We start from the raw sequence: 14,108 nt of genomic DNA on the forward strand, positions 1-14,108 counted from the left end.
CCCTGCTCCGAACTAAAGCTGCCTCTCCCGAGGAGGAGGTAGGCGGAGTGACGGGGAGGGCGGGATGGAGGGGGGGAGGGGAACAGCCGGATCGTGGGGGTGGGGCGACAGTGACATCACCGGGAGTTGGTTCTTAAGCAGCAGCCGGTAGCGCCGGGAAAGAGACGGACAGTTGGAGTGCCTTGGCGAATCTGAGTCCGCCGCAGCCGGAGAGCGGCTGTAGCAGCAGCCACCGGGAAGGAGGGGGCGAGGCGAGCCCGGGGCCACCAGAGCCGCTAGCTCCAACTGAGCCGCGGGCGAGGACAGCAGCGCGGAGCTGGGCCGGGGCCGGGGGGCGCGGGCCGCAGGCCCCTTGCTCCGGCCGCCGCTTGCAGACAGTGGGCTTTCGATGCTACCCGCGGCGCGCTAGGGTGAGCCTCCGGCCAGGCGAGCAGTCGCCGCCGCAGCCGCCGCCACCGGAGCGGCGGGCAGGAGTCTCGGGAGCCGCCGCCGCCCGGTCAGGCTCCACCGCCGCCCGCGCGCTCCCGGGCCCCCGACACACATGAGATTCTTCAGGCTCACTTTCAAGTGTTTCGTGGACTGCTTCTGACTGCGCCGCCCCCGCCGTCCCGCACCCCGCCCGCCCGCCGCCCCGTCCCCCGGCCCGGCCGCCCCCGAGGCCCCCGGGCGGGCCCGTGCTTTCAGGGCCCTCTCTCCAGGTGCCGCCGAAGCCCCTTGCCCGCCCGCCACCCTCAAGGCGCCGCGACCCCCGGCCCGGCCTCGCGGCCCCAGGGACCATGGCGAAGAAGAGCGCCGAGAACGGTATCTATAGTGTGTCTGGTGACGAAAAGAAGGGTCCTCTCATCGTGCCCGGGCCCGACGGTGCCCCAGCCAAGGGCGATGGCCCCACGGGCCTTGGGCCGCCCGGCGCCCGCCTTGCCGTGCCACCACGAGAGACCTGGACACGCCAGATGGACTTCATCATGTCGTGCGTGGGCTTCGCCGTGGGCCTGGGGAACGTGTGGCGCTTCCCCTACCTGTGCTACAAGAACGGTGGAGGTGAGTGCCCCCGCCCCTGAGCATCCCGGCTTCTCATCAGGGGTCAGTTCCCACCCCCAGCCTGCCACAGGCCCACCAGAGCAGTGGGGTTAAGTCCAGAGGGTGGGGAGGCCCGCCCAGAGCGCGTGGGGGCCATAGTGCCCCCTCACCGGCCAAGCACTCAGTGACCCAGCGCACCAGCCTCCACCCCCCTCACCGGTCATGTGCCTGGCAGTGGAGGGGGAAGCTATTAAGGAGAGCTTCCTGATGAACTGAGGGGGGTTCTTCCCAGACTTCCAGCCCAGACTGGGAGTGATTGGCCACTGAGGTGGGAAGGGAAGGCCTGCCCCCAGTGGAGGGGACTCCGGGAGGTGAGGAGCCCAGCCTGCCCCCGTGGGTCAGGCACACAAGTGACACATTGTGTGCCCCCCCACGTGTGCACACAAGAACACACACAAACACAATGGGCCACTCTGTCCCCCCTCCCCCACGCTCTCCCCTCCCCTCCCTTTTCCCTTCTCTTCCCTCCCCTCTGACCCAGGTTTGGAACACTTGGTGCTTGAGCCAGGCTTGGGAAGTCTGCGGCCTGGCCCGACTGGCGCCGCCACTAGACAAGCTACATGCACATCCCATGCCCAGTTGCTGAAGCTCAGCTTAGCAACAGTAGTGGGCACTTGCCTGTCCTGGAACTGCAAAGCAGAACTGGATTCCTTGGGAGCTAAAGCAGCTAGGTGATGGGTGGGAAACTGAGTCCGTGAGGGAAGGCCTCTAGCCCAAGGTCACACAAGGAAAGGATGCTGGGAGCAGGACCCACCTGGCAAACTGCAGTTTAACTCCATTACTGAGTAGCTGAAAGAGCTGAGCCTGAGCAGAGTAGGGGGTCCTAGAGAGCAGTAGGGGGAAATAGGTCAGAGCTGCAGCTGCTCTGTTCTCCCCTCCTTGCTACTAGCCCATCTAATTACTGAAATCTTGCCTTGGTCCCTTTCCTTGTCTACCTTTGTCCTACACCAATACCCCCATTAGCAGAGGCTTGCCACCCACCCATCTTTCTCCTGTGACCCTCATGAGTGCAAAGTACAGGGTAGTTGGGCACACTGCCTTTGAACAAGCCCCCAAGACTGAACACCCAGCCTGGAAAACACACGCGCGCACACACACACTCCCTAGCCATTCCATCCTGTTCTGCTGCCTGCCAAAAAAGATGGTCTGTATGCATAAGCCTGGGTGGTTTTGATGCCTGTGAAGTCACCCTAGGTGGTGTCCACAGGCCAAGGACCCCATGGTACAGCAAATACTGTGCCTCCTCTCACCAAACCTATAGTAGATCTCCTGGGACTGTTCACCTTGAGCCTCTGAGTCAGTGACCACTCTTGCACTGATTCACCCAGTGGGAAGTCATGGGACTGGGGCTCTGCCTGGGCCTTCTAGGACTTTGGAGGCCGGGCTGGTCTGTGAGGCCTGGACAGCTTGGCTGAAGGGTTTGGGTTAAGTCCTTGCCTACTGTGGCGGCTCATTGGGATACATCACGAGTCCACTCTATGCTTTCTCCACTAGGTGTGTTCCTTATTCCCTACGTCCTGATTGCCCTGGTTGGAGGAATCCCCATTTTCTTCCTGGAAATCTCACTGGGCCAGTTCATGAAGGCCGGCAGCATCAATGTCTGGAACATCTGCCCTCTATTCAAAGGTGAGCCACCCTGAGCCAATTCTCAGTACTCCTTTTTTCAACTACTGGGACTAGGGCAGGGGACCAGAGTATAGCTATGATCCACATGAAGAAATCTTGCCTAGGTAATACCCTCCCAGGCTCAGGAGAGAGTCTGCAGTTAACTAGAGTCAGGAACTAGGGTGGAGTGGCAAGCTTGCTTTTTTAAGAAAAGGATGAAGCAGAAACAGTTAAGCTTAGGGACAGGACCTGTTGGACACACTTGACTCACTGAAGAGGTCCTTGTCCTTGCCTTCTGTAGCTGCAGGGTGGCAGTGGGACCTGGGAAAGGGACAGCATTTGAAGCTGGACTAGCAGCAGAATATAATAGCTACACAAGGTAGGAGAGGAGGGCTGTCTAGCACTGGGCTAGATAAAGGAGCTGAAGCACAGATATTAGTAGAGGAACATGGCAAATGTTAGTGGGAAACAGACAGGAAAGGTAGCCCACTGTTGGAACACACAGTCCAAGTTTGGAGAAGCCTCTGGCAGGATAAAGGGAAGTAGAATACAGGGAAGGAAGGAGACATGCAAGAAGCAAGCTGTCAGGAACTCAGCAAGAATCAGTGCCAGCTCTGGAAAGGGAGATAATAGGGGTGGTAGAAACATGGCCATAAAGAAGCCCAGAATAAAAGGAAGCTTCTCACTCATCCTTAGGCCTGGGCTATGCCTCCATGGTGATTGTCTTCTACTGCAACACCTACTACATCATGGTGCTGGCCTGGGGCTTCTATTACCTGGTCAAGTCATTCACTACCACTTTGCCCTGGGCCACATGTGGCCACACCTGGAACACTCCTGACTGTGTGGAGATCTTTCGCCATGAAGACTGTGCCAATGCCAGCCTAGCCAACCTCACATGTGACCAGCTTGCTGACCGTCGATCGCCTGTCATCGAGTTCTGGGAGTGAGTCGAGTTCTGGGAGTGAGTCGGGTGCCTCTGGGCCAAGCCCATCCTATCTCATCCCTTGGGCTCTCTATATGTGGCCAAGCCCTGGGGCACATGGCCAGGGATGCAAAACAACCCACTCCTGGGTTTTGTCTGTCCCTATCCTCCTGGAGTGCCTAGGTCAGTCCTGGAGCTTATAGACATTGCTCCTACAGCAACATGTCATTTGCCATTGCCCTATCAAGTTTACCTGGCTAAGGAGCTGAGACTGCATATTTGCAGAAGGTTGGGGTGAGGATGATCTGGGGTAGTCAGTCCTACAGATCAGGGCTGTGGTGAGGGAGGACCCATATACTCCAAAGCAAATCCCAGTCACTGTGCCCTCTGCTGACATGACCCTCAGGTGCCCTCTTTTCTTTTCTACCCTAGGAACAAAGTCTTGAGGCTCTCTACGGGGCTAGAGGTGCCAGGGGCCCTCAACTGGGAGGTGACCCTGTGCCTGCTGGCCTGCTGGGTGCTGGTCTACTTCTGTGTGTGGAAAGGGGTCAAGTCAACAGGAAAGGTATAGCTGGAAGCAGGTGGGGGGGCAGCATTGCCTGGGAGGGACACAAACACAACAGGAGGTGACTATACTGGGGCTCAAGCCTATAGAGTAGACAGGTCTTTATTGTCACCCTGTTGATGGGCATTATTTCTCGTAGCCTTCAGACCTGAGGGTGAAAGGTCAGGCCATACCTACCCTTCCCCATGTCCACCACTCCATCTCAACCCTTTCTCTTTCCTTCCGCCTCTCTCTGTTTCTCCCTACTTATCTCTAGATGCCTAATCTTTGGGGCTCTCCTCACCTCTATGATCCTCAGGCCCCCCAGGAAGACTTCATATAGCCCTCCTTCAGAGGTTCCCTCTCAGGTTACAGATACAGATGAACCAACATATTAAAACTGCTAAGCCATGGAACATGGTCAGGTGCCTAGAGGGCCAGATTGCAAACATTCATTCCCAACAGGGTCCTCAATGGCTGTCTTCCTCCCTCCCTTTCCTTCCTTCCTTCCTTCTCTCATCACCAATAACACTGAGCTATAAAACCAACCCTGTCCTCTTGCCCATCTAGAATCCCTAGCTGCCATGGACCCCACTGCCCTATCAAGGATGCCTTGGAGTTTGGGACCACAGGGCTCTGAGGAATATGTACTTATTACAATCCCATGTAACATTGCCACAGATTCTCCTTGCCGAAACTCTGCAAACCTTCCTGTCCTTATAGGCATGTCCCCACATGGACATACTGAGAAGTTGCCCGTCAGGAGAGTTCACATTTTCTCACTCCCCCATGGACTGATTTTCCTCTTTATACATTAGATGTGCCTAGGGACCCTCACCTTGGAATGCCATGATCCTGTCTCTCCCCTCCTACAGCTGACTAGTGCCTGCTATGAGGCTGCCTGGGCTCCAGGCTGGCCCCTAGCTTCCCTGGGGATGGTTGGTCATTTAGGAATAGAATGAGTGCTACTGGCTTTCCTCACCTAAATTCTGAGCATGACTGCAGTTTGGGGAGACTGTGGCCACTTAAGGGGAGCAGGGGTTCGGAACCTGAGCACCCTGGCCCCCTAGATCGTGTACTTCACTGCTACATTCCCCTACGTGGTCCTTGTCGTGCTGCTCGTGCGAGGGGTGCTGCTGCCTGGAGCCCTGGATGGCATCATCTACTATCTCAAACCTGACTGGTCGAAGCTGGGGTCCCCTCAGGTGAGGAAAGGTGCTTTATGACAGCAAGACTGGGGGGCACAGCCTGTTGAGTAGGGTCCTTTATGACTCTGATCTTTGCCCATCCCTTCCAGGTATGGATAGATGCCGGGACCCAGATTTTCTTCTCTTATGCCATCGGCCTGGGGGCCCTCACAGCCCTAGGCTGCTACAATCGCTTCAACAACAACTGCTACAAGTAGGCACCCGCCTCTGCCCTGCCTGCCCTGCCTTGCCCTGCCCTGGAGCAGTGGGGCTGCCTAAACCAGAACATTCTGCCCCTCCACCCCCAGGGACGCCATCATCCTGGCACTCATCAACAGTGGGACTAGCTTCTTTGCTGGGTTTGTGGTCTTCTCCATCCTGGGCTTTATGGCCACAGAGCAGGGTGTGCACATCTCCAAGGTGGCAGAATCAGGTGAGCTGCCAGACCTCAGCCCACCTCCAGACCTGCAGAACTACCCTGATGTAGGGCATGCACAAAAGCATTCTGAAACGTGACAGACGAGTTCAGCTAGCTGTTGAGATGGCTCTAAGCAGCTGAAACAAGGCTGTTCTCTGGAGCCAGGAGGGCCTCCTGCCACCTACCTCTAAGGCTGCAGGGTGTGTCTTCATAGTACTGGAGATAGAAAAGGAGCTGCTCCTTCAGCCCCTGCTGTATCACCCCAGGGCAACCAGAAACTGCCAAGGCTGTTTGAGCCCAGGGAAAGTAGTGTGAGTCAGGAGGTCCTGCTAATATGGGGTGAGGCTACCAAGGACCACAGCCTTCCAGACTATTGGTGTGAGGTACCTGTAGGACCTCAATGGGTCTAGCCATGCTGAGGCACAAATAGCCCCCAAGTTTTTATTATCTGGGGGATGGGCATGACCTTGAGCGTCAGGGTACTCAGGATGGTGCTGAGGGCCAGTCTCACCCTGCATCTTTGCACTCAGGGCCTGGTCTAGCCTTCATTGCCTACCCACGGGCTGTCACACTGATGCCTGTGGCCCCACTCTGGGCTGCCTTGTTCTTCTTCATGCTGCTGCTGCTCGGTCTGGACAGCCAGGTTTGCAGGAGCTCTAGGGCAAGAATGGGGTAGGGGCTGGTGGTCAGGGGGCTTGGCACATTGGGCAAGAGATGCACGGGGACATGGGAGACCTGGGCCTGAGCTGCCCTGGACACAGTTTGTAGGTGTGGAGGGCTTCATCACCGGGCTACTGGATCTCCTCCCGGCCTCCTACTACTTCCGTTTCCAAAGGGAGATCTCCGTGGCTCTCTGCTGTGTCCTCTGTTTTGTCATCGATCTCTCCATGGTGACTGATGTGAGTAGGGTAAGGTGGGCTACTACTGTCAGTCTCCAGCCATGGGCCATCATCTTTCCTGACCTGGCTCTGTTCTCCAGGGCGGCATGTACGTCTTCCAGCTCTTTGACTACTACTCAGCTAGTGGCACTACCCTGCTGTGGCAAGCCTTTTGGGAGTGTGTGGTGGTAGCTTGGGTTTACGGTAGGTCAGGGTGAAGGGCTGGGCTAGAAATTGTAGGGTGGAATGGAGGGGGGTAGTCTCCAACTCTATCCTTCCCATCTACCTCACCCTATTCCAGGAGCTGACCGCTTCATGGATGACATTGCCTGTATGATTGGGTACCGACCTTGCCCCTGGATGAAATGGTGCTGGTCCTTTTTCACCCCATTGGTCTGCATGGTAAGACTGGGGAAGCTAGGCAAGTGGGGTGGTGTAATGGGGCCCCAATGACTGAAGACACATGTCCACACAGGGCATCTTCATCTTCAATATTGTATACTACGAACCGCTGGTCTACAACAATACTTACGTGTACCCATGGTGGGGCGAAGCCATTGGCTGGGCCTTTGCACTCTCTTCCATGCTGTGTGTGCCCCTCCACCTCCTGGGCTGTCTCCTCAGGGCAAAAGGAACCATGGCAGAGGTAAGGTCCCTATCCCACTCTTTCCTGGGAAGGGCAAACTGTCATCCAGAAGCACAGCCAGCTCAGACTACAGAAGAAAAGCTAACCTATCATGGCTTCATGTGGAACCAAGGAAGCAAGGCCCACCTCTCACTTTCCACACAAGGGCCACTTAACCCTGCTTCCCATTGTAGGGAGCATGACCTGGAAGGGTGCCCTAAGAGAAACAGACCTGCCTTGGTGGCAGGTAGCAGAAGCTATTGCCATGGGGTAGAGCAAGTGACTCATGGGAGGCTGGCTCAACGTGCTCTCCTCTCCCACAGCGCTGGCAGCACTTGACCCAGCCTATCTGGGGCCTCCACCACTTGGAATACAGAGCTCAGGATGCAGATGTCAGGGGCCTGACCACCCTGACTCCAGTGTCTGAAAGCAGCAAGGTTGTCGTGGTGGAGAGTGTCATGTAATAGGCATCCCAGCTCACATCACCAGCTCATCCTTTGGTAGCCATAGCAGCCCCTGCTTTAGCCTCTACCCATCCCACCAGGGGGCTTGCCTTTCCTTGACAGTTCGGGGGTCTGCCTGGGGGGGGAAGGGGAGGAAGCACCATGAGTGCTAACAAAAATAACTTTTTCCATTTTTAATAATAAAACGCCAAAAATATCACAACCCACCAAAAATAGATGCCTCTCCTCCCCAGCCCCCAGCCACGCTGGTACTTGGCGTTGCTTCCAGGTCCCACCTCCTGTCCTTCCTCTCAGTTCCCAGGACCCACCTCCTAGCCCTGCCAGCCCCACCTGCCTCCCTCCTAAGCTCTGCTCTGTACCACACCTTCACCCTGCAAACTACAGTGGCAGCTTGGGGAACAGGAGAGGAGGGAAAGAATAAGGTGGGACAGGAGGGTAGGCAAGAGAGGGACAGTGGAAACAAGGCAAATGTTTCAGCTGGATTAGACCCCTCTTCCCACCCCTAGTCTAGAAGCTAGAGAGCCAGTCAGCAATGGAACCTTGTGTTCTTGCGCCAATTGCCACCAATATTAATTAACTGTATGAGCTTGGGTCTGAATGTGTGTGTGTGTCTGTGCACGCATGTGCGTGTATAGAAGATGTATAGGTCTCTTATCTTTTAGTGAAGGTGAATACCAGAAGTTAAACAGAGCCTCTGGGCAAAGGAGGCTTGTATTTTGCACATTTTATAAGAAAAAAAAACTGAGAGTGAGACTTATGCTTGTATATTTCTAAAAAGGCCCAAACACCCCCACCTTACCACTCCTCTCCTTCACATCCCCACCTTTCTTCTCTGACCCTAGCCAAGGAGTGTGAATTTATACTTAACTTTCATAGGCGAAACAAAAGCTTCAGGCTGTTGACTATGTGAGTCTGTTGTATGGATGTTTTGTATGGTCTCCAGCTGAGACTGGAGTGGGTAAGTGGGAGCCTCAAGGGCATCCCCACACTATCCTTTGCCCCTAAGCCTATGGGGTAAAAGACTACAGCATTGTCCCAGGGATCTGGGTCTGCTCACCTGGCATGCTCAGGCTTGCCCACACCCTGTTCCTGGGCTGGGTATGATTGCAGGGATCGCCCAAGGAAGGGATCCTGGGCACAGCTCCCACCTCTGAGCTAAAGGCTGATGTACTTTTGACATCTCAAGTCTTCCGTAGCAGCTTTTAAACTCACATCTATGTCCTGTCAAGCCTGAAATAGCCGAGTAGCCCCTAGAAAGGCTTCCTTCACACAGGGCTAGACTAAGCCAGGGAGATGGGGCTGGGTAAGAGTACAGGCCTTTGGGGACATTCTTACTGTGCTAAAAAAGCCACTGCAAACATAGCAATAAAAACACTTCATTTTCCAAAACTGGCTCCTGCTTCTGCTTCTCTGGAAGATGGATAAGGTGGGGAGATAGTTGTGGGGACCTTCCTCCAGCTCCAACTCGGCATTAGGTAAGGCCCAGTGTGAGGAGCTCTACACCTAGCACCATGCCAGAAACTGGAAAAAGAGTGGGGAAGAAATGCAGGAATAAAGCCTCAGTCCCCCAGAGTGAAGAGCATGGGGTGACATAAGTTCAATAGGAACAAATACAGCAGAGAAGGGAGGCTGCAGCCAGGAGTTGCTTGCTCTAAGAATCTTACCGAACCAGGCATGATAGCTTGTGGCTGTAAGCCCTGCATTTTAAAGATCAACAGAAGTGTGCTCCTGAGCAAGTAGCTTTCCAAGATCGAAAAGTAAAGGGTACACTGGGAGCACAGACAGTAAGATGTAACTTTGATCCATGGACTAGGGACCGGCATCTGGACCTGGTTTGTGGCACCAGTTAGTGGGGTAGAGGGGGTTCTTTGGATTGGGATCTACTTTGCTGGCAGGGCCAGAAGGGGCTGTAGATGACTACAGGATGCAGGACTGAAGAGTCAAGACAAACACCAGAGATTTGGCTTGAGACACAGGATGAATGGTGCTGCCAGGTCCTGTGATGACAACTGGGAGTTGGCTTTGGGCATGTCTTGTTGTCCAAAGGAAGATCTCTGGTTGGCAAATGGACACAGGAGTTTGCAGTACTAGAAAATCTGGCCTGGAGCTAAAACTTCTAAAGTTCTCAGCTGGGGGTAGAGCATAAGTGAGTACAAAGGGAGACTCAGCCTGGCTGGCCAACAAGGATTAAGATGGTGCTATAGTTCACTGTGTATTAAAGAGATTGTGGAGACTTGGACAAGAGTGGTCTTGGGCCACATGCAAAAACCTCACTAAAAATTGCAATAAAAGAAGTCAACCGGGCCAGGTAACAAACCTGTCAAATCAGCTACTCAGGAGGCTAAAGCAGGAAGACCAAAAGTTTAAGCTTGTGCTGCAGAGTGAGTTCAAGGACAGTCTAGTAGCTAAGGATATGATCAATGACAGAGAACCTAACATATACAAGGCCCTGGTTGTCAAAGGTGTGGAGCATGGTAGGGTGGTGAAGTTAGCTTAGCCTGGCAATCCCAGCTATTTGGGGAGCTAAGGCAGGGGAATCATAAATTCAAAGTCATCCTGGGCAACATACGGATTGTTTCAAAACATATAAAGGAGATAGAGGTCAGAAGTAGAACACTTGCCTAGCATGTGTAAGACCCTAGGTCTTACAATGAATAGAACAAGGGAGGAACCCAAATATACATGAATGAATTAAAGTATGGCTTATTCATAAAATATAGTATTACTTAGCCTGAAATAGGAAATTGAGATATATGCTACATGGGTGGCCCTGAAGGACATGATTGGTGAAATGAGCCACTTACAAAAAAACATCGTATGATTGTACTCACAAGAAATTCCTCTAACAGTCAAATCCATCTCTATGGATGATGAGTACCAGGGGTTGGGGTTAAGGGAACATGGTTTAATGGAGACAGCTGCAATATGGGGAGATGAGCACTTAATTGTGATGTCCAACTGCTTAATGCCATCAAACTATGCACTTGAAAATGGTGAAGATGTGTAATGTGAATTCTAATTGGTCTTAATAATAAAAACATGGAGCCAGATACCAGGGTAAATGCTGAAAGATCAGAGAAGCAAAGGAGCAAGCCACTAGAGAGAGAGACTTCTTACCTCTACCGATCCTCAGACAGAAAAGATGAGCTCCTGTCTCCTGCCTTATATCTCTCTTTCCACCCAGCCATAATCCTGTCTCAAACCCTGAGTGGCAGGATTAAAGGCATGTGCCTCCCAATTACTGGGATCAAAGGCATGAGATCCAAAGTGCTGCAATCAAAGGTGTGTGCCACCATACCTGGCCTCTATGGTTAACCAGTGGCTAACTCCACCTTCTGATCTTCAGACAAGCTTTATTTGTTAGAGCAAACAAAATATCACCACAAAGAAGTTTTATGTGTTACAAGTATATGAATTTATGTTTTACCATAATATAAAAAGGTGATACAAGACAGGTCTTGGAAGGGAGGGACGTAGTGCACAGAGGTCAGCCTCTGATGAGTATGTTGTGCCACAGGAGAAACCAGACAGCCCTAGTTCTGTTATGTGCAAAGTGGTTGTGTTCTGTGCAGAGCAGGAAGCAGGCATCACCTGGTGCAGGCTATAGCCTCCCTGTCCCCTTCTTAGCACTCTTACTCAGTTTCTTTATTCCTTCACAGACCCTGTGCTCTTGTCCAGAGTGCTACTCCCAATCTCCCTCTTGCTCTCATCCCTAAGTCTCAGCCTGTTATCTTCAGCTGCAGAAGATCTTTGCAAAGTCCAGTAGACTTTTCCCCAGGCCCTCATACCAGTCTCTCTCTCTCTCTCTCTCTCAACTAACTCCACCCATGAGGAGCTTAGAGTCTCAGGCTTTCTCCACCAAGTATCTATTCTGGATAAGAACCCTAGTGGGGGTCACATTAAAGGCCTTCCCAGCAAACTGTCACAACACCAAATACAAAAAAATGGTAGCATCACAGAGTTCACTTTGTGCTTCACTGGATGCTACAATAGATGGGGCCTATTTACTCAGGAAATCGGCTTTTATACAAGGGTTTAGGAAACTGAGACCAAAAAGTTCAAGCAGAGTGAGAAAATAAGAGTGGAGAACCATCAAACAGGCTGTCTCAGGAGCTGGGCCAGAGAGGAGAGTGGTCAGGGTTGGAGTAGAAAAGCAGGAGAGGTGATCTGGACTTTAGCCTTCCAAAGCACAGACAAGCAAGCTTAGGGAAGCCCAAAGTAGTCCGGAACACTTCCTGGAAAAGCAGACTAGTCCTATGCCTTGGCATAGCAACCAGAGGGTGTTACCTCTACCCTCATGGGCACTGCCTCTAGACTGCTGGGAAAGGGGCAGCCTCCTTACAGGGCAGCCATGCTTTGAGGATGGGTAAGAGTGACAGGGTGCTTGGGAAGGCAGCTGCTTGGCCTAATCCCAGACAGAAGTAGGAACACAGTTATTTGTCAACCTCTAGCCACTATCAACATCTTCAGGAGTCACTCTAATCCCAAAAGACACTAACCAGCTCCCACAATCCCTCTTTAGTCTTCACAGACAGTAGGCATAGTACACACCCTGAGCAGGAAGGCTAACAGGGAGGAGGGGGTGACAAGCATCTGATCAGGAACAGGCCCTTTCTTGTGCCTTGTCGGAGGGAAGCTTAGCTGCAGGCTGATCTTGTTCTAAGGAAGTAAGCAATGAGGGCATGGACCTGTCAGAAAAACAAGTCAGTGCAGAGGCAGGACCCCATCCCATCCTGTAAATCTTCATAGTCAGTGGGCAGTAGAGAGACACAAGCACTCTGCAGTCCCTTCTTGATTGCCTTGCAGCCCCTCTCTATAGCCTTATTCTGCCCTAGCTAGTTCTAGGTCACTGCCAAGGACAGTCTCCTCTCCCAGTCAGCATTAGTCAGAGGTCACGCTGTAAACCTTCAGGAGGGGGTTGGGCAGCAAATGACTGGTGGCGCTCTGCCACATTCTATCTGTCCCAAATGTGATGAATAGGAACCCAGAGAAAGTAGCAGGAAGTCCTGCTGGTTTACCTGGCTTTCCAGACAGTTACCAGCTCCCAGGGAGGCTGACAAGACAGACACTCCCTAAGAGCCATAAAGTGGAGTTGTCCTGGTTGAAGCGGAACAAGAGGGGGAAGAACAGGCAAAGAAAACAGGAGTTTTGAGGGCAAGCGTGAGCCTGCTCTTCAAGGGCTAAGAACAAGTCCAAGGAAAGGAAGAATGTCACACTGAACCTGTGCAACCTTCTGGACACTCTTCAGTTTTGAGAGAGCAGAAGTAGAACCATCCCCAAAACCTCAGACACAAACAGCTTGTAACCTAACAACATTTATTGTCCTCAGGATAAAGCAGTTGACCTGCCTCACAACCACCTTAAGGACATACAGCAAAATAAATGGGGCTCAACTGCAGGCCAGGTCACAAGTGCTCTTCTACACTTCTAGGACTGGAAAGTGCCCTGGCCAGGCAGGACCATGGCAAATTACTCCAAATGAGCAACATTCAGGTCCCTTTTGGTTTGATGGCAGGTATGTGTAAAGGAGTCAAAATAATGATCTGTAAGCTGTGGGAAAAAACTGGGGAAGTAGAAGGGGATAAAACCAAGTACCAGAGGGAGAGGGTAAGCTCTCAGTAGTAAACAGTGAGCACGGATCAGGAGGAAGCCAGTTGCAGGGAGGGGGAGAAACAAGCCTTTACTCCTCCTTCTTGTCCGAGGGACCACGTACTAAGGCCTAGAAAAGGAAAGAAACCCCAAAGAAGTTAAGTTAACAGAGCCTATCCCCAAGCCCTTGGACCTTTAGTATTATGCCCCCAAACACTTGGTTCTTCTCTCCTGTTAATAGCAAGTACCCAGGCAAACAAGGTACCCTACCCTCAACAGTACCCAAAAGCTTGCCAGGGTGAGTGTATCAGCCCATTCATCCACTAGGGAAGACCCTGTACCTACTGCCAGGAGAGGATTGGCAGGACCTCAGGGAACTGAGCCCCATCAGGTGCAGTGGCAGCTGGAGGTGATAACTGCAGCTCTCTTTTACTACAATGAGAGCAGAACCAAGACCTCCTCTAGAGCACACAGCAGACCACCAACCATAAGTTCCAATATGGGGCCTTTCCACCATTGTGTGCTACGCACTGGTGTTCTTAAAACCCATATCCTTAGGGGTCAGGAGATAGTATCTGTCATAAAAGCGTGAGGACCTAGGTTCAATCCCCAAAACACATAAAAAGACAGGTAAAGTAGAGCATACTTGTTATTCCAGAGTTGGGAGACATATGAGGCAGATCTCTATAGCTAGTCAGCTTAGTTTACTTCAAAAATTCTAGACCAATAAGAGATCCTGTCTCATAAAAATAAGTTGGATAGCTCTTGAAGAGTGATACCAAGGTTTTCCTCTGGT

At 52.5% G+C, this 14,108-nt stretch overlaps 2 protein-coding genes across 2 annotated transcripts in view; one reads left to right on the forward strand and one right to left on the reverse strand.

Annotated features, from left to right (window-relative positions):
• Positions 1 to 684: 684 nt before the first annotated feature.
• On the forward strand, positions 685 to 7,972 carry LOC121437122 (sodium- and chloride-dependent creatine transporter 1-like). Its single transcript, XM_041636959.1, has 13 exons — positions 685 to 1,038; positions 2,572 to 2,703; positions 3,379 to 3,628; positions 4,040 to 4,172; positions 5,222 to 5,356; positions 5,449 to 5,552; positions 5,647 to 5,771; positions 6,287 to 6,399; positions 6,518 to 6,655; positions 6,736 to 6,838; positions 6,936 to 7,036; positions 7,110 to 7,280; positions 7,583 to 7,972. The coding sequence occupies exons 1-13, from the start codon at positions 777 to 779 to the stop codon at positions 7,721 to 7,723; spliced, it is 1,908 nt and encodes a 635-aa protein (XP_041492893.1). The 5' UTR covers positions 685 to 776; the 3' UTR covers positions 7,724 to 7,972.
• Positions 7,973 to 13,022: 5,050 nt separating this feature from the next.
• Positions 13,023 to 14,108, reverse strand: part of LOC121437163 (B-cell receptor-associated protein 31) — a 41,554-nt gene continuing 40,468 nt past the window's right edge. The window contains exon 9 of the mRNA XM_041637008.1: positions 13,023 to 13,442. Within this exon, the coding sequence (XP_041492942.1) occupies positions 13,404 to 13,442 (39 nt within the window). The 3' untranslated portion in view covers positions 13,023 to 13,403. The remainder of the gene's footprint in view (positions 13,443 to 14,108) is intronic.

Source organism: Microtus oregoni, unplaced genomic scaffold (assembly GCF_018167655.1).
Source record: "Microtus oregoni isolate MIOR12 unplaced genomic scaffold, Mior012 000050F_ref0000143, whole genome shotgun sequence".
Classification (NCBI taxonomy): domain Eukaryota; kingdom Metazoa; phylum Chordata; class Mammalia; order Rodentia; family Cricetidae; genus Microtus; species Microtus oregoni.